Below are 26,378 nucleotides of genomic sequence, written 5' to 3'. Positions count from 1 at the left end.
CAATACGGCAAGAAAATATTATTAAATCCTTACTTTCTACCGTATACAAAAATCAATTATAGGTGGATAGAAGACCTCATTCTGAAAAGCAAAGCCTTGTAACTTTTTGTAGAAAATAAGGCAAATACTTTTATATTATTGGGAAAGAAAAAGAATTCTTAAAGAAGGTACGAAAATACAATCAATGAAGTAAACAAGTTAGTTGACTACAGTAAGATTAAAACCCTTTTGTAAAATAAACAAAGTGAAAAGACAAACCACACATTGACAGATGATAATTTCTATATGATTTCAATTCTAGAATATAACTGACAAACAATAATATCCAGAATATATTTTTCAAAGTTTTATATATCCATCAGAAAAAGATAAACGACTCCATCCGGGTCTTGGTGGGAGGCTGAAGAAAACAGGCAAAGATAGGGAAAGGTAATCTGCATTACCAACAACTTCACTGGCCAATATAAGCATGTGGAACACATAGTCACACAATGGAATTACGTGCAAGTTTACATAAATGAATTAGAGCAACACATAGCAACATGAAAAAACATCTAAAAACAATGTCGAGTGGGAAAAAAAAAAAAAACCCTGCAAAATGTAATCAGTTTTATAAAACTGACAATCACGCATCATTATTTAGAATTCAGTATTATACACTGTTTATTGATACATACATGCAGTAAAAAGGGAAAAACCATACCTAGTAATGACAAATGCCAAATTGAGCAGCGGCTTCTTCCGGAGAAGGAGAGAAATCAATTGGGGAGGCTTATACAAGTAGCCCCAGCGGCACAAAAGGTTAAGTGCTCGGCTGCTAAACAAAAGGTTGGCAGTTAAACCCATCCAGTGGCTCAGCTCTGCTGGAAAAAGACCTGGCAATCTACTCCTGTAAAGATTACAGCCAAGATAACCCTGTGCGACAGTTCTACTATGTCACATGGGGTCACTATGAGTCGGAATTGGCTGGATGGCCAACAACAACATCCAAGGTCTTAGGAGTCCCTGGGTGGCACAAATGGTTAAGCACTCTACTACAAGCCAAAAAGCAGTTCAAACTCACCCAGAGGCACCTTGGAAGAGAGGCCTGGCAATCTGCTTCTGAAAGGTCACAGTCTTGAAAACCATATGGAACAGATCTACTCTGCACACATGGGGTTGCCATGGGTCAGAACTGGCTGAACAGCAACTAACAATAACAACAATTGACACGGTCTTTAACTGTATCTGTATCATTTTATTTCTGTGAAAATAAAAGATTTGAAGCAAATATGCCAACATTTTACGATCTCTATAATGTAATTTCACGCTCCTGTATCACTGAAATAGTTTATAACAAGTGAGATAACAAATCTCACTTCCCTAGCTATCCTATGTTTCATCCTTACATCAGGCTGTGTATTTAGACCATGCTGTATTGGGCCATCAAATACTCTGATGTTACGCCATCAACTTACACTGAGGGAAGCTTAAGAAAGAGCCTTTATGAATTCTAATATTTGGTTTCCTGGAGTGATATTATCATGGATATAATTTACCATCACCCACAACGTCTCTTTTAAGAAGCTGAAGGAGAATTCACTCTCAGAGTTCAGTACCAGGAGAAGTGGAGCTTTTATTGACTATTTTTTTTCATGTTAAGGAAACAGTGACTCTTGTAATAGTCCTTGATTATCTCCTTTCACTGGCTGCTAGAAGATGCCTAATTAAATTTGTGAATTACCACTTGGAAAGACAGGATCATATGATTTGTATTTCAATTCTTAATCTTAGTCTCCAATCCTTACTATCCTTTCATCTTGATTTTTCAGGTGATTTATTTTATCCTACTATGTGTACAAAAAAGCCCTGGTGGTGCAGTGGTTAAGCCCTCAGCTGCTTACCAAAAGATCAGCAGTTTGAACTCACCAGCTGATCTGCAGCAGAAAGATGTGGCGGTCTGCTTCCATAAGGATTACAGCCTTGGAAACCCTATGGGGCAGTATTACTCTGTCCTGTAGGGTCGCTATGAGTTGGAATCAACTTGATGGCAGTTGGTTTTGGTATAATAATTATATATAAGTAATTCATTTTGATTATAGAAATGGGATTATACTAAATATACTATTCTGCCTTTTTCATATAACATAATAATTCACTTTAAAAATTATTGCATAGATTATACTGTATGGGTTCAATATAAATCCTTTAAAAGATTAATTTACATTTGCATAAGAACCATCCACTTGTTCCCATTTACCTACACCGTCACTAACACGACGTCCAGGTTTCTGGCTTCAAACTCATGAATGGAGAGCTCCTAGCACAAGAGAGGCAGTAGGAATAAAGAGATGCAGGAGTATAATAATGAGGAAAAAGAAAAGCAGAGGAATGAAAGTGGTGAGTGGAAGGAATTTTAAAAAGAGACACGTGGTTGAAAATGAACAAAGAAATGAGGAAATGGGAAAGGGGTTACATATAAAAAAGTAGGGCTTCATTCAGGAACATCATTGTTAATCAGGTCACAAATCTGAGACAAGTGGACCAAAGGCTGAGGAACAAGATGTAGTTTATGATTTCATAATCTGATTAAGAGCTGGTAAAAGAAGGGTTAGACTCAATCCAATTAACAATCTCACAAAGGAGACCAGATATTTTAACCTAAGCTCTTACTTCTAACCACTTGCAAGTTTCGTTTAGATCTTCCTTTTGGACTTTGAATTTTTTCCCCTCTGTATTTAGTCAGTTTCCCCCCAAAGCTGAATTTTATCTTAAGAAAATTTCCAAAGCTCACTTGGAGTTTTTAGAGGAGAACAAAATACGTGTATCACACTTTTAAAGAAAACGTTCAGACTTTGGTTGGCTTCATTTTAAAACCTGGTAGAGGTGAGATATTCAAAGGAAATGAGTATTTTAAACTATTTGTTTTAACATCGTTCAAAATCAAATTAACAACCAATAAAGGAACTTTGACTGGTCCAACAAATATCTAGAGGTAAAATAGATGTGTTTTTTGATTTCTTCTAGAAAGGGCAGGATTTTCATTCTACTCCCATGCTCTCGGCCACATTTATCAGCTCCTCTGGCTTTTCCTCTGAGTTTGTCTCTCAGAGGAAGACACTGTGAGGGAGAGGAAAGAAAACTGGTCTGGAAGTGCAAGGATCTGGCCTTAGGTGACCTTGGCAATGGGTCTTAATCTCTCCATTCTTGGGTCCTCATCAGTACACCGCATACAATGAAACTTGGCATACAATGAAACTTGATCTGCCCACTTCACAGAGAGGTTGGCTGGTGAGATTCCAATGGGTAATGGGTAGCCATGAGTAGGAACCGACTCTATGGCACAAAAACAGTAACAGGTAAGCCAGTTTTGACCGAGTATAAAGTGCTAATGTATTATATATGCCTCCTTTCTCCTTTTACTACTTTATCAATTGAGCAATTAAAAGAATCTGGCTTGAAGGATAAATTTTAGGGGAACTAATGTTGGGGGATCCATCCTAGTCCAAAGATGACTCTTGGGTAAGAGGAGTTATCTCGATATTTTAATACAACTAGAGCATATTAAGGAGCCCTGGTTGCTCAGTGGTTAAGCACTTGACTGCTAACCAAAAGGTTGGTGGTTTGAACCCACCAGCTGCCTCCCAGGAGAAAGATGTGGCAGTCTGCTTCCATAAAGACTACAGCCTTGGAACTCTACAGGCAGTTCTACTCTGTCCTATAGGGTCAAAAAAGGAAGTGGAGAAGAAAAAAGTCTGCCTTTGAGATTCTGTAAAGAGCTTGGTCTGTAAGACACTCAGACACTCAGTCCTTGAGACAATGTCTGAGAAACCATATTAGTGCTCAGATATTCTTGTTAAGAGAAAACCAGAAAAATAAAGACTACGCAATAGTTTTTGGATACACATTGATAAATTAAAATATATTATGTGGATGCCTTATTGTGTGCATGAGGCTTTCAGGGACACTATTGGGATAATGTAAACATGAAGGTATTATAGAACAGTTGGCCCAAGCTGGTATGTTATCACAGAGGGCACAGGGAACACACAAATCAATGCAGCTCTACAACCTGGAGTTTTCTAGCCCTCTATCAGAAAATAGGAGCCCTGGCGGCGCAGTGGTTAACAGCTCAGCTGCTAACCAAAAGGCTGGCAGTTTGAATCCACCAGCTGTTTCTTGGAAACCCTATGGGGCAGTTCTACTCTGTCTTATAGGGTTGCTATGAGTCAGAATCAACTCGCTGGCAAAGCGTTTGGTTTTGTATTCGAAAACTTATTTCCTTCTTTGGAACAAAAAAAGAAAGAAAAGAAACTCATTCCTCAAACACTAGCAAGGCCCAGAATCTAGACAGACAAATACAGAAACACATAAAAAGTGACACCTAAAATCTTGAAGGTGAATACATAAAGTTTTAGAAATATAAAAGCAAAAGTAATAATGTGTACCACTTCCTTTAGCTGCTTCTGCTTGTGGTCTGCAATGCGTTTTCCACAGTTGCCCAGGATAGAAAGGGAGGCTGTCAGAATCCATTCCCAGGTTTTTCTCGCAAATATATACCAAGGGAGGCACAAAGAAGTCTGCTTTGGATTAAAGTTATGAACATCAGATTTCAAAATCAAGAACAAAATGTTTCAGTTTATTTCAGTTTTGTGTCACCAAAAACAGAAGGTTGGGAAAACTAGAATTCTACAGTTCTGGATTTCCTTAATGATTTAAGAAGACAGGTGAGGCAAAGATATTTTCATATATTAATACAATTAAACAGAAAAAGGATAACATGACTATATTCCAACGTTAAAATATATTTTTGACAGTGTTCCCTAACTACCAACAGTGATGTCTGTAGTTAACAGAGCTGAAGTAATTATTGGCAGCATTCTTCTTCTTATGCTTAAATAAAATGACCTCCAACACTATCATCAGTCTTGACTTGAGGTCTGAGAAGAGAACACCATACGACTTGACTTTTATCTCACAAAATTACAGTCTAGGCTTACAAAATATTCACAAGTGATTAGGAGTCCAAAGAAAAAGTGATAGATTTATTAATTTAGTTTGTAATTGGTCAAAAGTACCACAACTCATCATCATAAGAACCAAAGGAACTGGACAATATTTTTAAACGTACTTAGTACCTACACAGTTAATAGCAAGTTACTGTGGAAACTTTAAATATGGTATTTGATAATCAAAACAATGTTGTCTTAATTAATTAATACAAAACAGCACACTTTTACATAAAAATCTGATCTCTGTGAGCAACATCAGGTGTAAATGGAATAAATGATCTAGATGATTTTGCCTATAATGTTCAGATAATTGAGGAACTGTATTTATGTGCTAGAATTAGCTGGTGAGTTGCCTGAGGAATCTACTTTCTTTTCTATTTTGTTAATTTTAAAGTAGTAAACTGAAAAGCATTAAATCACTACATCTATTTATTTATAGATGCAACACAATTATCTCATAAAATTTGTATTGATAAATACTTGTCTTCCTCTAGCTATGCTGTAAACAGTGATGTAAGAAATAAAAGTATGCTTTTTATGTCTTTTGTGTAGTTGATAAATTTCTTAAATTTTATTTTACTGCATGGGAAACTAAAGATGAGAAATGATGACCCATATAACTGTTACCTTCTTTCTCCCACATTCCTTATTCTGATAAAAAGCATATCTCTTTATGAGCTCCTTAGGTCAACTTTTTTTTTTTTTGTATCCCTTTAGAATCTTTGGTATTGAGCACATAGTACTCAAGCCTTCAAAATATTTTTTTGTCTTAATCCAAAATTCAAAGAAGTTAGAAATGTCGTTTAATATGCTTGCTTCTAAAATATGTAGTATGTTCAAAATACTACATCTAAGGATTATGGAACAACAAATGGATACAGACAGAGATAAAGATATAGAGATGTTATAGCTAAAAATCTGATAGCAACAACCTAATTTAAATTTCAGTAACAGATTTTCATACATGTTAGTATACTCTTCAGGCACTTTTCCTTGCAGCTACAGGGGACCACTGACTAATAAACAAGCCTCATTTTTAAAAAGAAAACCCTGTGGTTGATTCAAAAGCCCACATACCCACAACCCAAGAAAAGTTTTGGAATACACAAGTAGTTAATTCATATTTTTGTGGGATATTAGTTCACGGAATCTTCATCGAGGCTACACACAAAAGAAAATGCTACAGAGGACTGGATACACATTTTAATGGAGACATGAATGCCCGCAAAAAATAAAATATTTAAAAGGACCAAGAAGCCAGGGATTCTTGTGTACCTGAAACATGTATAGTATTAAAAGTACATTTTGGGAAAAATGCATCTCCAATTGCAAAAGAAAAAAGTTGGACCCATACCTCACACCATATATGAAAATTTAAATGGATCATTACCTAAATAAAAGAACTGAAACCATAAAACTATTAGAAGAAAACATAGGGGTAAAGTTTTGGGACCTAGTTTTTGACAAACAATTCTTAGATATGATACCCAAAGCATGAGCAACAAAAGACAAAATAGATAAATAGGATTTCATCAAAATTAAACACTTTTATTCATCAATGGACTTTATCATGAAAGTGAAGAGATAACCTACAGAATGGAAGAAAATATTTGGGAACCATATATCTAAAAAGGGTTTAATATCCAAAATGTATAAAGAACTCCTACAACTCAACAACAAAAAGACAACTCAATTAAAACAAGGGCAAAGGAATAGACATTTCTCCAAAGAAGATATACAAATGACTAATAAGCACATAAAAAGATGCTGAAAGTCATTAGTCATTGTTGTTCTTGTTGTTATGTGCCATCGAATGGGTTCTGACTCATAGCGACCCTATAGTCACTAGGGAAATGCAAATCAAACCCATAATGAGATACCTCTTCACACTGACTAGGATAGCTAGTATCAGAAAAACAAAAAGTAACATGTGTTGGTGAGGATCTGGAGAAACTGGAGCTCTCATCCTTTGCTGGTAGAAATGTAAAACGGGACAACCACAGTTAAGTGGTTTCTCAAAAAGTTAAACATAGAAATACCATGTTACCCAGCAATTCCACCCTTAGGTATATGCCCCAAAGACTTGAAAGCAGAAGTTCAAACAGAGACTTGTACACCAGTGTTCACTGTGGCATTATTCACAATAGCCAAAAGGAGGAAACACCCAAGTATCCATCAACAGATGAATGGATAAACATGTGGTACATATGTACACTAGAATATTGTTCAAACAAAGAGAAGTGAAGTTCTGATATATGAATGAACCTTGAAAACATTATACTGAGTGAAATAAGCCAGACACAAAAGGACAAATATTATATGATCCCACTTACATGAAATATCTAGAATAACACAGAGACCAAAGTTTATTAGTGGCTAGTAGGGGTTGGAAGGAAGGGGAAATGGGGAGCTATTGCTTAAGGGGTTACTATGGATTGAACTGTGACTTCCAAAAATTGTGTTGTAAATCCCCACCGTTATACCTGGGGCTGTAATCCCATTTGGGAATAGTGGTTTATTTGTTATGCCAATGAGGTCGTATCAGTGTACGGTGTGCTTCAGCCAATCACTTTCTGAGATATAAAAAAGCAGATCAGGCACAGAAGAAAGCAAGCACAGATGGAGGAAGATACATGCCAGGCCACATGAAGATGGCCAGGAACCTAAAAAGAGACAAGGACCTTCCCCCAGAGCCAACAAAGAGAAAACCTTCCCCTAGAGCCAGTGCCCTGAAGTCAGACTTCTAGCCTCCTAACATGTGAGAAAATAAATCTGTTCACTACAGTCACTCACTTGTGGTACTTGTTATAGCAGCACTAAGAAACTAAGACAGCAGTACTGAGTTTCTGTTTTGGCTGATGAAAACATTGGGAAGTGGATAGTGGTGATGCTTGCACAACATGGTGAACGTAACTAATGTCACTGAATTGTACACTTAAAAACGGTTTTAAAAAAGTACATTTTACTATGCCAGAGTTTATTTTAATCATCTATTGGGAATATAACACTTCTCTTTATTTTCTACCCTATTTGAATGATACTTAATCCTTACTATGGGCGTGTCAGAGCCCTGGTGGTGCAGCAGTTAAGAACTAAGCTGCTAACCAAAAGATTGGCAGTTCAAATCCACCAGCCACTCCTTGGAAACCCTATGGGGCAGTTCGACTACCCTATAGGGTCGCTATGAGTTGGAATCAACTTGACAGCAATTGGTTTGGGGTTTTTTTGTTGTTGTTACTGGCATGTCAGTCTGCAGTCTCTGCTTCTAAGAGGACATCAATAGCACCTCCTCTACTCCCTCAACACACGCACACACACTGAACTTCAGCTCAAAGGTATGGTTTCTATGTCCCCTAATGTTCCTAAATAATCAACTCTGACTAATCATCAAGACTTTAACATCCTCAAAATCCATATTTACATTTGTCAAGTTATCATGTAATGGGAAGATGACAATACTGCATCAGTTCTCTGGACAGGCCTAGCAAGGACACCTCTTCAACCACTCAATGCTGAGTAGAAACAAAATTCTGTAACAAGCTATAGATTTGTATAAGAGCAGAAAGGCCACATCATGAGGGCTCTTCATGACTTCACAATGAACTGATTTAGAGCCCAGCTGCAAAGTCATTCACACTTGCCAAGAGAGGTTTTGAATACTCCTTGGGACCCACCCATCCATACAATGATTTAAACTAAATGAAAAAACAGGGTGACTCACTCCAACACTCCCCAACTCTATCCTGCAGGAAGAAGGCTAGAAAGTGATCTGATGATTAGCCTTGGGATTTCTGTGTTATCATTTTCAGAGCCTCTGCATAAGCGTTAAAAGTATCAAACCGGATCTAATTAGACTTGAACTCATGAACCTGCTCATACATTTGAGAGAAGAGCTTACAGCTTTGAGTGCACCACATGGAATAGAGAGATGTATATTAGCTTTTTGGTTAAAAATCCCCAAATCAACCACCAAGAAATCAATAAAGTCAGCTCACCCCATGCCCCACACACCATCTCCTACCATTTATATGTATCAGATATTAAAATGATAAGCCATTGTCTGTCCAAAGAGCACTTACCTCATTGTCTGACTCCACCAGAACTTGATCATATTCACTAAGTGCTACTAGAAACATGATAGAGGTGACATTTTCAAAGCAGTGTATCCATTTTCTTCTCTCTGACCTCTGGCCCCCTACATCCACCATTCTGTAAGTTTAATAATATTCACATTAATCACATATAAAGAAAAAAATTAAAATCAATATAAATATAGCTTCACTTACACACTTAGGAAAAATACTCTCCTTAATGAATGGCATCCAAGTCAATTCAATTAATATTTACAGTTATTGGGTATCTACTCATCTTCTATTATCTAGCAAAGTCAAGACATTCTGGGTAATAAATCACTGTGGTTATTTGAGATTTACCAGATGTGCACAAAAATTATAACTGTGAAAAATATCCTTATCTGTGCACTAAGCAAAATGGTGCGTTTTATTTAGTCACAGCACTAAAGAGTCAAAAACAGAACAAGTTTTATTTCTGCTAAGCCCTAATGGCAAATTCTAAACTTTAGTTTCCTTTCCTATAAAATGAGAATAAAGATCTTCATGTATTTCTCAAGACTGCTAGAAATGCCTGCAAGCACATTTGAAAGCTGTAAGATGCTATATATTTCCATACAGGAGTGTGTGTATGATGCTCCAACTAAATGTGAGCAGTTGCTCCCCCCCTCCCCCAATAACAGTAATAATTTTGGACTGGTCTAGCCACATTGAATAACATGGTGCAACGTGGCCTTGTGCACAAATCAACCAGCTAACCTGCTGGAAATCAAGATGTTACAAGGTGCCATACAAGGGCCATCATTTGAACTATTTCAAGGATTTGTGTTTAACACACCAAGCCTATGCTTGTAACATAGTCTGTGAGTTACTGCTCAGGAACCAACACTGGACATGGATTCATCTGAGTGATAAAACATATATGAAAATACCTAGCACGCTGTCTGGTACTGAATCCATCACAGTTTCCTCAGGTTGTTGAATCCATATCTTGACTGAAATGTACACAATGTTTACAGGATAAAATGCTCTCAGAGAATATACTGGGGTAGGTACAAACGTCTGAGAGCAGGGCTCTTGAAGCATTTGTTGAACCTGTAATTGCTTGTTTCTGGTGTTTTTCTGCCCTACAGCATTAACTCTCAACTAAGAAATCAAAGATGTTCCAGTAACTGCTTCTTCTATCAATTTTCCAAGGTGCAGAACAGTATCTGAGAGGCAGAACAATGGATCCAGGGAGATCTATATACTAAGGATATCAAAACTGTAATTCTCAGGTTTTTAGAAATATTCAAATGCTGGCTCCTCTCTGATGCCATCGTGTGAATAACATGTTACCTATTTATACGAAATCCTTACTTTGTGAAATCCTGTCACACTGGGCCCCATGAAATGCCATATGCTTTCTGAAAATATTCAATAATATGGTAATAAGAGGGAGGAAATTTGGGTGTCTCAAATGAAAGATCTCTAAATGCTATAAATTCAAAACTTAAGTATGACAGAATACTAAAGGGACCTTGAAGATCATCTAAGCCAACTGTTTTTTATAGGTGAAAAAACCAAGGCTCAGAAATGTTGCCAAAATGTCACTCACTTTCTAGTTATGTCTATTTGAGCAGTGTATGACAGCCAGATGTGACCTCAGGTGCAGAGATTAATGAGAATAAAACACAGAGTGCCTTGGCAGGGGGTGACGGATGGCCTGCTAATCCAAATTATATGGCGGCTCAACTCCTATTTCATAACTCAGTATTGTACTAGGTCTTCTTCAATGGACCGGCTCTCCTGAGGAATTCAACTCTCTACACTCAGAGACATATTCACACTGGTAAATCATTAGAGATGACATGGCTTCATTTCTCAAAGCACCATGTGGTTTGTATTCTAATCAAAAGTACAACTGAGTGACTGTGTAATAAAAGATTAAATGAAAGTACATCAGTATTGTTTATTTTTTTCTAGTCTCTCTCTCTCTCTCTCTAGAATGCTTTTGCTGAAGTACTACCCAGACAGAATAGTGGCAGTGAGGGAGGAGGTAATACATTTTTCATTCTATTTTGCTACATAAATTTAGACTAGGTTAATTAACCTGTTCTCACAATCATTTGAAAAATTTCAAACAACTTTATTTTATGGATATATCATTTTTTTATTGCTACTGAGAAATTTTGCATTGGTCTTTCCCAAGAATTGGAGGAAACATCAACATGAAAGCTTCGGATAACATAATTTCTACTGTTGATAGGTCATAAGATCACTCATCTCTTAATTCTAAAAATACATTGTCCTCATAGAGAAAATGATTCAAAAAAATTATACTTAGGACCAATGTTTCAATAACTGATGTTGTTTAACGACCAGCAAACCAAGATTTCATTAATTTCTTGGTGATCTAAACTGAAATCCACCTCTATATCTTTCCTCTCCTTCCTCTTTCAGGAGCGTATTATAAATTTGTGTATCTAACGCCATGAGTTAGAATCGACTTGTCGGCAACTAACAACAACAATGATAATAAAGGACACAAAGGCTATGTTGTTTTAATATCTTAATATTTTTACATATGATTTCAAAATTTATGGAGATCACTAAATGTATTCAAGGCATAAGAGCTGGGAAGTGGGTTTTATCGACTTGGTTACTACCTGAAAATGACACTTTGTAAGTCAAAAGGGTATTCGATGATCCCTGTGGTGGGGACTCGAACTCTAAGCACATCTTGTTGAGTAGGCAGATAGGCAGGGTCGGCTACGCGGTCCAAGTCATTAAGATAGCTGAGGAGGGAAGACACAATGAGAACGTCAGTAACACCATCATACCAAGTCTGTTTATACAAAGGGATGGGCAAAATTTCAAAGAGAGAACTGAAGGAGAAAAAGAAAAATATTAGAAAGTAGAGAAGTTTGAGAAGTGGGCAGATAAAGTCAACCTTCCATTATTCAGAACAGGGATATACATCTACAGATTACCTAGTCACCATATTTCTCTCATTACTTCTCTTACTATCACTTAGAACTCATACAAAAAGTAAACGGGGAAAAAAGGAAACGAAATTCAAATCTGTCTCCTACCATCTACGTGCTTAGCAGGTCTGGCTGGTAAAGCAAGAGTTTAAAGCAAATTGTTTTTTAATTATTTATAAAAATCTTATTTGCATAAATAAACAGATCAGAGTTGCATGTGACATCAGGATGCATTTTTTTGTCTTTTTGCAGGGTATAAAAGTCTTTTCCTGAAATGAATTTCCTTATTCCCCTTTGAGAAGACAGCAAGATAAAATGTCCTAAATTCTGCCCAAAGCCTAACTCATTCATGATTAATGTGAAGCCAGGAGACTTCTAGTTTACTGCAGTAATAATGTCTAAGGTCAGATATTCCCAATGGTTAGTCATCTTAACTTTTATCTGGTTCTATGATACTTTTTCATTCCCTTAAAAAAAAAAAAAAAAAAACTTCCTAATTTTGAAATAATTTTAGACTCACAAGTAGTTGCAAAAATATTACAGAGACTTCCTATATACCCTTCACCCAGCTTCTGCCAAAGATAACATCCTGCATAACCACAGTACATTATCAAAACCAGGAAATTGACATTGATGTGATTCTATCAACTAAACTACAGACTTTATTTAGATGTCAACAGTTTTTATGTACAGCCATTTTTTTGGGAGGAGGTGTATTGTATATAGTTCTATGAAGCCCTGGTGGCACAGTGGTTAAGCACTTAGCTGCTAACCAAAAGGTTGGCGGTTTGAACCCACCAGCCACTCCAAGGGAGAAAGATGTGGCAATCCGTCCATAAAGATTACAGCCTTGAAAACCCAATGCGACGATTCTACTCTGTCCTATAGGGTCACTATGAGTTGGAATTGACTCAACGGCACACAACAACAACATACAGTTCTATGAAATTTTATCGCGTCATGGAATAACCACCACAATCAAGATACGGAACTCCTCCAACACCACAGGGAAATTCCCTTGTGCTATCCCTGTCAACCTAATCCGTAGCAACCATAGATCTGTTCTCCATCAGTATAATTTTGTCATTTCAAAAATGTCACATTCCATTGCCTTTTCATTCTCCCAAAGTGCAAAAAATAATTTGTGGCTTTGAGAATGACATGATTTGATATATTCTTTTCTGAGAGGTATCCTCATGATTTTAAAGAGTGACTATGCTCCTGTTTGCCCTAGAGAGGATGGGACACCAGATTTTGTTTCAAAACACACAAAGTGAACACGCAAAGTAACTAACTCGTGAATAAAATTTAAAGTAAGAGTTGGAGCACTAATGGAATTAGAAATAGATAGATCTTCAACACAAGACACAGGGAATGCTGGTATACCTGACAGGGAATTTCAGGGGCAGAGCTTGTTATAACTTAGCAGTAGCACAAATATTTAGTTGCTATCACCTACTTTGGGCAAGGACTATGTCTTATTCATTTATTTCTGCCACAGTACCTAAAAGAGTATCTGGCAAATAGTACTTAATAAATATTTGTTGGTTGGACAGATGGATTTTCTAAAATGCGATTTTGTTTTAGCACTATTTAAATATCATTCTTACTAGTCCACCACTCATCTATCAGTTTGTCACGCTGTGGTGGTTTACATGTTGTTATGAGGCTAGAAGCTATGCACCAGTATTTCAAATACCAGCAGGGTCACCCATGATGGACAGGTTTTAGCAGAGCTTCCAGACTAAGACAGACTAGAAAGAAAGGCCTGGTAATCTACTTCTGAAAATTAGCCAATGAAAACTTTATGGATCACAACAAAACACTGTCTGATTCACTTGCTCTGGACACGTCATCATGAGGGATCAATTGCTAGAGGAGGATATCCCATTTGATGAAGTAGAGGGCCAGAGAGGGTGAGGGATACCTATGTGAGACAGACTGGCACAAGAGCTGCAATGATGGACTCAAAAATGATGATGCAAGACCTGGCAACGTTTTGTTCTGTTGTATGTAGGGTCACCGTGAGTTAGAGATGACTCAACTCTTATTAGTGCTGTTTCCATATGAATGATATCCTTAAATTTGAAACTGAATGTTAAAAATAAATACTGTATTAAGTCCATAAGATTCATGGAATCATAGACTAGTAGAGCTAAGTCTGATTTTAACAAAGAATTACTGTCCTTTTGGAGGTGTATGGTGCAGTGGTTAAGCGTTTGGTTTCTAACCGAAAGGTCTGCAGTTCAAATTCACCAGCCGCTCCTTGAAATCCTATCGGGCAGTTCTGCTCTCACCTATAGGGTCGCCATGAGTCAGAATCAACTCAGTGACATCCGGTTTGGTTTTTGGTTATCAATTCTTTAAGACAAAAGCAACAGCCTGAAAATTCCTACTGCAAAGCAACTAATCAGTATTCTACTGGCCTTATCCCAAACACATCAATGATTCTCTAGCTGGTGATTAGCTGTCTACTGACTGATAGAATCATATCTTTAATTAATATAAAACTGGCTGGAGAGGAAGAGGGGAAGGCTTGGAGAATACGGGCATGAGAGGCAGGAAGGAAATATAAAAATGGACTGGACCTGAAATTTTAGGAAATATCCTGGAATTGTCTTGGAGTGGTCTCAATTTTCTGATGGTATTAACAGGCCCATGTTCTGAGAGTTGATCTGTATTTCATTCTACAAATCAGCTGATCACACCATAAGTGCAAAATCAACTCGCTACAGAGACAAGAGTTTTCTAATTTATCAGTTCCTTGCATTGAAAATCTCGAACATATATTTTGAAAGACAAGAGATCACTCTTTATTTAACTACTGCATACAAGAAATTATTCCAGAGGAAGCAGAGGACTTCAAATACACATTGGCAAGCTCGTTAAGAAGTAAGTTACCCAATAAACCACTCACTTAATGCCCTACAGAGAGGTCAGAACAGAGGGTGCTGATTTTGTATACAAAGTACTGTGGTGTTCCTGTGGTATAAAGAAAATTGTGGCTTTCTGTTTCCTGAAGATGAACCAAACAGATTACTTGTTGCCACTCGATTTTTAAACATGGACATGTATTTGCACAGGAGGATTTAAAGAACTAGCACGCGAAGAGGGAAAATCACCTGTCACACTGCACGGTAGGAACCTTGATCAGCCTCTCTCCAATTTAGAAGCAGGCACCGAGCTCCCTGAAGAAACATGCTCGGGTAAGAGGGAATCAGAGAACACAGCTGCAACTGAAATCCACTTATGGGGCTTAGAGGCTGCCCTAAAAAAAAAATCAGTAATGTTGCTCCGTGAATCCAGGGCACTACCATTATATTAGCTGAATACCTAGAATGTTCACAGTGCAAGGACAAATTTGCAAGAATGGTATTTTTCCCTCTTCATCACTCCTTTCCAACATTAATACAGTTCACATCGAGGAACAATAAGTAACTTATGCTAAGCACTTGCTGCTAACCAGGCTTTCTTCTATTAGTTCACTATCATAACAGTTCAAGGCAAGGAAATGGCCATTAAAAATGTGCCACACATATCTGATTAACAGGACAGTAAGCTAAAGTTCTTGCTTGACATTCCTTTTGCCTTTCTTCACTTGGGTAGTAGAAAGCCTCGCTTCAAGTGGAGTAAAAATGCTAAACTAATCTAGTTTAATGAAAGAAAAGGGCTGAAAGGGATTGTATCTAGCACCACTGGTTGCAACACACATCATCTAGAACCAAAAGCAAACCAAAACGAGGCAGCTGAAAGGCAAAACAACAAACCTCCAAACAAACAAAAGACATACACACTATCTTATCCCAGAGGAAGGTCTGGGTGGCACAGAAGCTATAACAGGATTGAAGATATGTTGCAGACAATTTGTGAAGCAGGTAAAACGTGGAGATAACCAAGAACTGCATTTTTCAAAGGTGCACGACCCTGCCACGGAGGGGCCAGAGTGAGGATCTTCTGCCTGCAGAAGCCCCAACCCCATGCTCTACCCTCATCCTGGGCTTACAGGAAGTAGAAGGACTTACAGCACAATCTGCATTTCACATTTGCTCGGGCAAAAGCCGCTCTATTCCCATAGAAATGAGGTCCCATCATGATAGGACTGGCACATCCTCAAGTGTTGATTCTTGTCACATTTTGCAAAAAGATGCTGGAATAATCTCTTAACTGAATTGTACTTCCCATGTAAGCATCTCATATAACGAGGAAAAGCTTTGGAGGAACATGGAGGTTGGGTTCATGTTGGATTATTCCAGTCATTGAACCTTTTGAAAAGAAACACCGAGGTCTGAACAAATTTATACGGCAGAGAAAATTCAGAAAGTTAATTATAGCTATAATTTGTTTTGTAGAAATGATTTTGAGTGGCTGCTGAGGTCACTCTCAGGGAGTTGCTATGGTGACAGGCACAAGGTACATTTCCAAGGCAATGTATGTGTAACACGTGGTTGCCGCAGCTCTCCTCTGATGTCAGGAACAAAAGGCTCCCATGGTATACATGGGACGTACTTAACTGCCTGGGTAGGTGACAAGACGTGTTTAAGATTGTGTTAGACAATAGAAGCCTAGCTGCTTAAACTCTCCTTACCTCAAGCCCATTATTATGTTCTCTGGACTTTAGTGACTTTCTAGTGCAATGGGACATTCAATAATTAGTAATTTGGTAACTGATTTAAAAAAAAAAACTACGTTTTTCCATGTATATTTGCCTAGTCAATTATAGTTTTCACACACCACTGGGTCAGGGACCAACCGCTACCACCTTGTACCTGGCTATATCACCAATACTTAGGTGCGTGCCTGGAACACAGCAGTTGCTTCCACATGTGAATCACATTAAAACTATTTTATGGAAAAGCCGTAGTGGTCAGAAAGGCAAATTACTGTTTTTAGGAGGAAAACCTAGGAGCAGGGAGGTTGTTAGCTATGCATGTTTACATAATTACTTCTCTGGGCTATTATTGGTCTGCCTTATGTAAAAACTAAATTGTGAATTAAAATGCCTCTGACAAATTTAAAGACAACACAGAAAGGAAAGGCACCATCCATTTAACTTCATTTAGCTGATGTGCTTCCTGATCTTCTTTAGGTCCTGGCCACACAAGGACATAATTTGCATGTCTGTTTCATTCCTGTTCGTATCAAGCCTTCAGGCCTTGGAATGCTCTCTAAGCCAGCATAAACCGAGGAGGTGAGAATTTATCAACAGTTCTGACACAATCTCTTTAAGGAAGAATTCGGTTTCTGGTGGTTTTCAGTGAAAAGTGAGGCAGCAAGGAAACTCATGTAGGACAATTTCAACAATGCCTTTCCTCCCATGAGAAAAATGCAGGGTCCTCTGGAATTCAACAACACATCCGACTGTGACCAAGTCATTATGGTAGGTGCTAGGATATGAAGACTCAGATGTGATCCCTGCCTGTAAGGAGTTTACCAACTTGTGGGAAGAAAAGGGTTACTTAAAAAGCAGGAGTGGTGGGATTTGTTGGGAATGGAATGAGCATTTGTGTATTTGGACAGTCATTTTCTGGGAACCTGCTGGAACTGTCTTTCTAATCCTTGGTGATAATCCACAAACATCCCTTTTTTAGTATGATTGATTTGCATGAAAGACAAGGAAATCACGCCTATCAGTTTATAATTATATCTTGTACCATCTAAGATCTTTATGTGTTTAACTTCAGTATCATCTCTGGCTACAGAAAAAAATTAAAAATTCAGAAACGAGATATAATTCACTACTTTAAATGATTAAAAATATATGCAGAAGCTTAAATTTCACTAAAATAATATGCCCAAATCAAATACGGCATTTTCTCTCTTGAATGTTTTTAAGAGATCCCAATTGTTCCCTTATTTTGACAATAGTTTGTCAATAAGTCTTTTGAGTTGAACTTAACATTTAATTTACACTCCAATTTGACAAGTAATGAGAACTTAGTTTTAAAAATCTTTTTAAAACTAAAAAGAAAAAAGTCCTACCACTTATGACAGGAAGGATAACTGAAATCTGAACCAAGAATAGCCTAGAAGGCAAGTGTTTGGGTTTTGTTTTTTTAAAATGAAAGGATCAGAATAGATATATAATTTGTCAAGTAAAATATATCACATTTGAGGTACGATTTATGAAATTTAATAAAAATTACAGGCATACAACCTTCAGCAATTAAAAGGGGAATTGTGGGAGGTAAGTGGAAAAAGAAACTGCTGACATTTGGTGTAAATCCAATCAGCCATTAATTAGATAAATGAAAATAGCATCTGGGGGCATTCAAAGCACCATGCTATGGGGGTGTGTGCGTCAGGGGGGCTCTTCAACTCCTATGTAAGGGCCTCCTATGGAGCGGCTACATTTATAATGGACTTGTAGTTCATGTCCAATATTAAGATGAAGTTCTGGCACAGAAAGTGATCCTGGGTAGATTTTCACATTTTTAATTATTGAAAAGAAGGTTAGAAAAACTAGGCCGGCTTCATTAAAAAAATTACGAAGACCTCATTGTGAGAGGCGCAGTCTTTGGGGACTGGAAAGCTAGATCACACCATGAGATCTGATCTGACACTGTCAAAAGCAGTGGAAGCTAAGGAGAAACCAGAAGCATGTGGTTACTGTACAGTTGATATATGACCATGAGGATCCAAAGGAAAAAGTGAGAGAAGTTGTTAAAGTGAACTTAAAAAAAAAAAAAAAAAGGATGGAGTAAGAAGTAACAGTTCTACAAAACAGCTGTTCTGAGCGAAGAGTCACGTAGAGGCTCCTGGGCTGTGACCCACCCAAGTCTCTCCCTCACTGGCAGATCCTGTTGATGAGTCTAACTGGTAATCTGGTTACGCTGTTTAACTGCATGGGAAAAACGCATTACCCAAACACTTTCATCTCCTGAAGAGATTGTTTTATGGCTGGCAAATCAGTTTCCTTTTTCCTCTTTAACACCTGGCACACTGTGATTAAAGTTCAAGGAGGTACAGCATTTATTACAGGTATTTTGTTCATGGGAAGTGACTTGTTTTTAATACAAAATTCCAAGTTTAAAACAAAGATCATCCAGTGGTAGCAGGTAGGTTATAATCTGACAGTTTATGAAAACTATTCAAGGGAGAATATTGTGTGTGATACGAGAGAAGCTTTAGGGATCATGCACTTCAATTTTCCTTTGCCAAAGAGCTAAACTAATCAGACGTTTAAAACTAAATTAAATATTTCAGGGAAAAAAGAAAAAAAACCCTCCTATCACTGCATCTAGCAAACAGTTTCAGGATCATGAATCTCATAAACGGAGAGTTGTTCTGAATGTAGAAAGAGTCCAGCAACCAGTGTCAGGTGGATGCCAGGGCCGGGCTTGGGCTCATAGCAATAGACTCTCAAGTCTGTTGCTCAAACGAGTACATCATCCTCATAATTCAAAACAAAAGCAAAATAAGAAGAAGAAAGAGAGAGATGGGGGGGAGGGATCCTTTAAAATTGGCCTACTTGGCTTTGTTAACTTGTTCATCTTTTATATGATAATCGTAAAAAGCTGTTGACTAATTTTGACATAATTTTTGTACTTATAAAACATATCAAGAAACATCTGAAGACTGATTTTTATTCCAATCTGCTTGTCTTGAAATGTAATGGCAATGTTTAATTCAGTTAATTTGCACACATATATTTAGAATTGGTTGGTTATGTGTTAAGTTCTAACGCGGTGTGTTGTTGGATGGAGGAGGGTAGTACAGGGAGCTGGTACCAAATACATTAAAATATATACAGGTAGTCCTGGACTTACAGCGGGGTTCCATTCTCCATCGTAAGTCAGTTCTGACATAAATCAAATACTTCATTTTTTTTCGTTTTTTTTAGTTTTCATTATTATTGCCTTTTATTATCAGTATCTTTATAAATCTGATCTTTATTTTTCATTGCGGGTTGGCATGAGAATGATTTTAAAAAAACCCGTTGCTGTCAAGTTGATTGAGACTCATAGCGACCCTATAGGACAGAGTAGAACTGTCCCACAGGGTTTCCAAGGAGTGGCCAGTGGATTTGAGCTGCTGATCTTTCGGTTAGCAGCCAAACTCTTAACCACTGCGCACCAGGGTTCCATAAGAATGATAACATCAGCAAATTATGTGCTGCAACATCGCATGTAGTACATATTACTAACGATAAGATGTAAAAACAAACAAATTAAAAAAAAAAAAGGACATGAGGTCGACCTGTATATTCTTTGTCCTTAGGGATGTCAGGTTATCTGGGAAGCAAAGATAGTACAGGTGAAACAATTAAACGCCAAACTGTAAGCTGCTAACAATGAATACAATAAGAAGGGAGAGATGACCATGAACTGTAGTCACTAGAGAATGGTGCTGAGAAGAGGTGGAGTGAGTGACACTTTGCAGACTGAATGGGATTTGAACAGGCAGAAAAGAAGAGCGAAAAGCGACCGGAAGAAATTAGGAAAGGCACAGAATTTACTTATTCTTTTATTACTCACTCTTTCATTTAACAACTTTTACTGACTCCCTACAATAGCTAGGTGTGATGGTTAATTTTGGTGTCCCTGGGTAGCACAAACGGTTAAGTGCTCACCTGCTAACTGAAAGGTTGGCACTTTGAGTCCACCCAGAGGTACCTCGAAAGAAATGGCTGGCAATCTGCTTCCAAAAACCAGCCATTTAAAACCCTGTGCAACACTGTTCTACTCTGACATACATGGGATCACCATGAGTCAGAATCAGTTTGACGGTAACTGGTTTGGTTTTTTTGTTCTTGGATGGTTAATTTTATGTGTCAACATGGTTAGGCTATGGTGCCCAGTTGTTTGGCCAAACACTAGTCTAGATGCTGCTATGAAGTAGAAATGTGATTAAATCAGCTGGCCTTAAGCAAAGCTGATTACCTTCGGTAATGTGGCTGGCCTCAATCAATCAGTTGATAACCTTAAGAGCAAAAAGGGAGTTTCCCCTAGGGTGTATTCTGCCTCCAGACGACAAATAGACATTTTTGCCAGCACTGCCTCACTCTTCATTCTTCCTGACCTATGGATTTTGGGACATAAGCCTGCAGGAGTCTCTAGCCTGCTACTTGACTGACAGGGACTTGCCATTCCCCACACTCACATGAGTTAATTCCCTGAAGTAAATCAATTTCTCTCTCTCTCTCCCATTGCAAAGAATGGAAATTCCAGAACACTTAGTTGTGCTCATGAGGAACCTGTACATAGACCAAGAGGCAGTCATTCTAACAGAACAAGAGGATACTACATGGTTTAAAATCAGGAAAGGTGTGCACCAGGGTTGTATCCTTTTACCATACTTATTCAATCTGTATGCTAAGCAAATAATCTGAGAAGCTGGACTATATGAATGAAGAAGAATGAGGCAACAGGTTTGGAGGAAAACTCATTAACAACCTGCGATATGCACATGACACAACCTTGCTTGCTGAAAGTGGAGAGGATTTGACGCACATACTGATGAAGGTCAAAGATCACAGCCTGCAGTACGGATTACACCTCAACATAAAGAAAAACAAAAATCCTCACAACTGGACCAATAAGCAACATCATGATAAACGGAGAAAAGACTGAAGTTGTAAGGATTTCGTTTTACTTGGATCCACAAATCAATGCCCATGGAAGAAGCAGTCAAGAAATCAAATGATGTATTGCCTTGGGCAAATCTGCTGTAAAAGACCTCTTTAAAGTGTTCAAAGGCAAAGATATCACTTAGAGGACTAAGGTACACCTGACCCAAGCCATGGTATTTTCAATCACCTCATATGCCTGTGAAAGCTGGACAATGAATAAGGAAAGCCAAAGAATTGATGCCTTTGAATTATGGTGTTGGTGAAGAATATTGAACATACCATGGACTGCCAGAAGAATGAACAAATCTGTCTTAGAAGAAGGACAGCCAGAATGCTCATTAGAAGGAGGGACGGCGAGACTTCATCTCACATACTTCGGACATGTTATCAGGAGGGACCATCCCTGGAGAAGGACATCATGCTTGGTAAGGTAGTGGGTCAGTGAAAGACAGAAGATCCTCAGTGAGATCGACTGACACAGTGGCTGCAAAGGCGGGCTCAAGCATAGCAATGATTGTGAGGATGGTGCAGGACTGGGCAGTGTTTTGTTCTGTTGTACATAGGGTTGCTGTGAGTTGGAAACAACTCAACTGCACTGTCTTAGTTATTTAGTGCTGCTATAATAGAAATACCACAAATGGATGGCTTTAACAAATGGAAATTTATTCTCTCATAGTCTAGGAGGCTGTAAGTCCAAATTCAGGGTGCCAGCTCCAGGAAGAGGCTTCCTCTCTTTGTCAGCTCTGGGGGAAGGTCCTTGTCATCAATCTTCCCCTGGTCTAGGAGCTTCTCAGAGAAGGGACTCTGGGTTGAAAGGGCATGCTCTGCTCCTGGTGCTTCTTTCTGGGTAGTATAAGGTCCTTCTTTCTCTCTGCTTGAGTCTCTGTTTTATATCTCAAAAGACTGACAAAATACAACCTAATCCTGTGTACTGAGTCCTGCTTCATTAACATAACTGCCTCTAATCCTGCCTCATTAACATCATAGAGGTTAGGATTTACAACACAGGACAATTAATCAAAATGATGGCCAACCACACAATACTGGGAATCTTGATCTAGCCAAGTTGATAAACACATTTTGGTGGACACAATTCAAATCATAACAGGCACCTAACAACAACAAATATATATATATATATATATATATATATAAAAACCACTGCCATTGAGTTGATTCCGACTCATAGCGACCCTATAGGACAGAGTAGAACTGCCCCATACGGTCTCCAAGGAACGGCTGGTGGATTCCAACTGCCAACCTTTGGGTTAGCAGCGGTAGCCCTGCGCCACCAGGGCTCCTATATATAATTGGTTCTCTTTCTCTAAAGAACCCTAAGATACTTGACACTGTGCTTAGCACTGTGAATGAAGCTCAGAGATAAAACAACAAAAACACTGTCTTCATGGAGATTGTACTCTGGCAATGGAGATAAGCATGCTATTAATAATCACACTACAATGCAGATATGATGTAGGTCATAAGAGAGGTTCCAGTGATTGTAGTCAAGAGCCAGCCATGAGAAAAGGTTGCTGATTTAAGTGAGTCTCCTGTGGCCATGACACCTTAACCTGGATCAGAAACTTCATTCTGGCAGTTCACCCAAGAATGGTCAGGTCTAGGGGATCTGGTCATACAAACCTAACTTATCAGGCACTATTACAAATCAAAATTCAACTCATCACTTTAAATTGAGAAGATACAGCAAACATGACTAAGAACATCAGGGTCAGCCAATTAGAATCCAAAGGTTGCTTGGAGTCAAGATAAAGGAAGCCAATCGACCTGAAAGGTTACATGAAGACAGCAAGGTTGTTTGGCTCACCTGTGAATGGAGGTGGGGTTGTGTGCTAGTCAGGTACACATTCTATTCTTATAAAAGTCTGTCACTCCTACCTTCTGTTCTACTGGTTTTAAATCCTATCACTCTCCTTAACCAGCAGCTCCAGTTACTATCTTAGGACAAAAGCCAAGATATACGAGACATAATCCTTACTCTCAGTGGTTAAATAAACTCATTTCACATTTCTGGCATTTATATCATCTTTAGTATTAGAAATTTTTTGCATGGCATTTAGAGATAGTGCTGGGGGATATGATCTAGAGCTCTCTGCTGCTCGTTTCCTATCAAAAGCTTCGTTATGTAAGCAGTATCTACGGGGGATTGCTGAAGAAATGCAGGCCATCCATTCTCTCAGCACTTTAAAACTTATCTCTGGATTGGTTCAGAGCACCAGAGAGTCCTAAGCTAGATACCATCTAAACAGATTGCTAGCTGCCTTTCAATATTTATTCTTCTACAAGAGGGGTCGCCAAACATTTTTTTGTAAAGAATCAGATAGTAAATATTTGAGGTTTTGTGGGCCATACAGTCTGATATAATTATTCAACTTTGCTGTTGGGCACAAGAGCAGCTAGAGACAACAGATAAACTACTGAGCACAGGTGTGTTCCAATAAAACTTTATTTATAAAAACAGGAGGCAGGCCAAATTTGGCCTTCGAGTTTGCGGATCCCTGTTCTATAGTAATAGCACCCCTGGTTTCATCTGGGTTCAACATTATCCTGAATAAAGACTGTGGAAAGGACTGTAAGAAAGAGATCAAACTACTGAAGGCGCAAACATCCTGTCAAAATGTGAGCAAGCAACAAATTGACAAAGTGAGTATGTCTGTCATGCCCACTTTGCCCTTTGGGCAGAATGAACGAATGGCAAGCAGGTGCCAATGCAGCCCTTTTTCTGCTACTTCTCTGTAATATATGTTAAGGAGTAGTTAAGAATATCTAAGCCTTATCTTTTCATTTCTACAAGCTCCAAGCATGATGAAAAGAGAATAATAAGGAACATGTCTTAGAATCATCAGAGTTCACTTTGGAAGACAAATGCCAGGGTTTTTTTTGTTGTTGTTGTCATTTGCTTGTTTGTTTGTTTTACTCTTGCAAAACTTTATTAGGAGATGTGGCCCATTAGATAACAAAATAAAACAAAAATAGAATAAGTCACACAAGTGAAAAAAAATGGCACCCCATGTTATTATTGTCACTCTTTTAAAAAGAGCAACCATATTCAAGATCAATGCCCTCTTCTGAGCTCAAGATAGTAATTTAACCATGCAGAGAATAGTTTCTCTGTTCATTACATTTCCAGGTAAATCTGAGGGTGCAGATTTTCACTTGACTACATAGGATAATGGTTTCTCAGATAAAGGCAGTCCACTGTAATAGACTCAAAGGACTGGCGAGTTTAGAAGAGAAGGCAGAGATTACAGATCACATGCTATGTCTGAGGAAAGTGAGACTTACTTAGTCAAAGTCCCAGATGAAGTGAGTGGCAGAGGCAGTAGGATCTACCACTGGACCCTGACCCACTGTTCTCACCATACAATGGTCTTGTCTGCCTCCAAAAGCTTGGGAGAGGCTTTAACTTTTTTTTTTTTTAATCATCAGACGAAGAGCAAAATCAGGATAGCTGCATGAGTCAGAGCCAACATTCCCCAGGTTTCAAGTATTTGACTCGTCAGTCAGCAACTTTTTATTTAGCAATACACCTCTTCAAGAAGGATTTGGCCCTAAATCAGGTGGATGTGCTAACTTACCTTTGAAATTCCTTTTGCATTTAAATTCAACATGGTACATAACATATAGGCACAGGGCCATAATCTGACTCCATTACAAATATAAGCATGAGGTTAGAAGTGAACTCTGACATAGACTTAATTCAGAAAGCCAATTTATGCATGTACTTTGGACTTATGGGCTCTGGATCATATGAAAATTTCAAGATGGTGTCTGATCTACTGAATTCCCTGGAGGTGACTTCAGTAAAGCAAGATTAGGGATTATTTGCTCTCTTAAGGCAAACACAGATAGAGCAATCTTCAGTGGAGAGCCCGCAGTGAGAGGAGCTTTCTCACTATATGCCAGCGTATTGAGATTTGTGTTATCTGGCTAACGCCAGGGAGCTGCTGGTACTGTAGGCAGCGAACTCATTTGACCTGATGTCTCCGTATATTAAAGCAGGTGGTGAACCCTAGAAAAGAAATGCAAACCTACAGCCATCTGTTTACTGTGCTCTTTATCTAAAGATACTCAGAGCCCTCAGACTGTGTATCAATAACAAAAAAGTTAACAAAGGAATCTAGAAAACTTTCCGGCATCTTAAAATGGTTTTTGTTTTTTCATTAAATAGGGCTGGAAGAATGCATCGAATTAAAGCCAACTGCAAGTTTATCATAAACTGCTTATCCATTTCTTGAAAATTCCCATCTCTTTTGTTTCTATGCTGATGTCTGTCCTTTGAGCCATCAGATTGCTTGTTATGATCAGCAAGTTAGCTAATCAAAGTAGAAAAAGGGATGCTCAGATCTGTTCACAGTGCCCATTGGCTCTAGATTGACTCCAAAGAAAAGTTATAGGGGGGGAGGGGGGGAGAGCTGTAAAAGACTATAGGCTAAAATGAAGTTTCTGAATTATCTGTGACTTAGAACATAGTATGAGTAATTGAAATTTAGCTAGCTATGACTAAGTTTTCAGGATGATAATCAAAAACCAACTGGGTTTGTTTTCCAATAAATCCTGTGTAATTTTCCCTCTTGATCTTATAAATATGAGAATGCCTGTAGGTAACATTGATAAAGAAAGATTAATACATAATTTGTATCTTTCATGGTAAATGATTTATAAAACATCTAATCTTATATATTCATCCAAGTATTATTCTATCATTTATCTAACAACTGACAATTATCTATTTATCTATTTCCTTCTTTTCTTCCACCCACCT

At 38.1% G+C, this 26,378-nt stretch overlaps 1 protein-coding gene across 4 annotated transcripts in view; it reads right to left on the bottom strand.

Annotated features, from left to right (window-relative positions):
• Nucleotides 1-26,378, bottom strand: part of LOC101347192 (guanine nucleotide-binding protein G(q) subunit alpha) — a 341,585-nt gene that overhangs the window by 72,069 nt on the left and 243,138 nt on the right. For all 4 annotated transcript variants that reach the window (XM_004383281.2, XM_023737734.1, XM_023737735.1 and 1 more), the window contains exons 4-5: nt 11,710-11,838; nt 9,071-9,200 (exon numbers count right to left, since the gene is read on the bottom strand). In XM_004383281.2, the coding sequence (XP_004383338.1) occupies nt 9,071-9,200; nt 11,710-11,838 (259 nt within the window). The remainder of the gene's footprint in view (nt 1-9,070; nt 9,201-11,709; nt 11,839-26,378) is intronic.

The sequence above is a fragment of the Trichechus manatus genome, unplaced genomic scaffold, assembly GCF_000243295.1.
Source record: "Trichechus manatus latirostris isolate Lorelei unplaced genomic scaffold, TriManLat1.0 scaffold00107, whole genome shotgun sequence".
Lineage (NCBI taxonomy): Eukaryota > Metazoa > Chordata > Mammalia > Sirenia > Trichechidae > Trichechus > Trichechus manatus.
The sequence above is the reverse complement of the archived record's forward strand: the minus strand, read 5'-3'. Positions and strand labels throughout refer to the sequence as shown.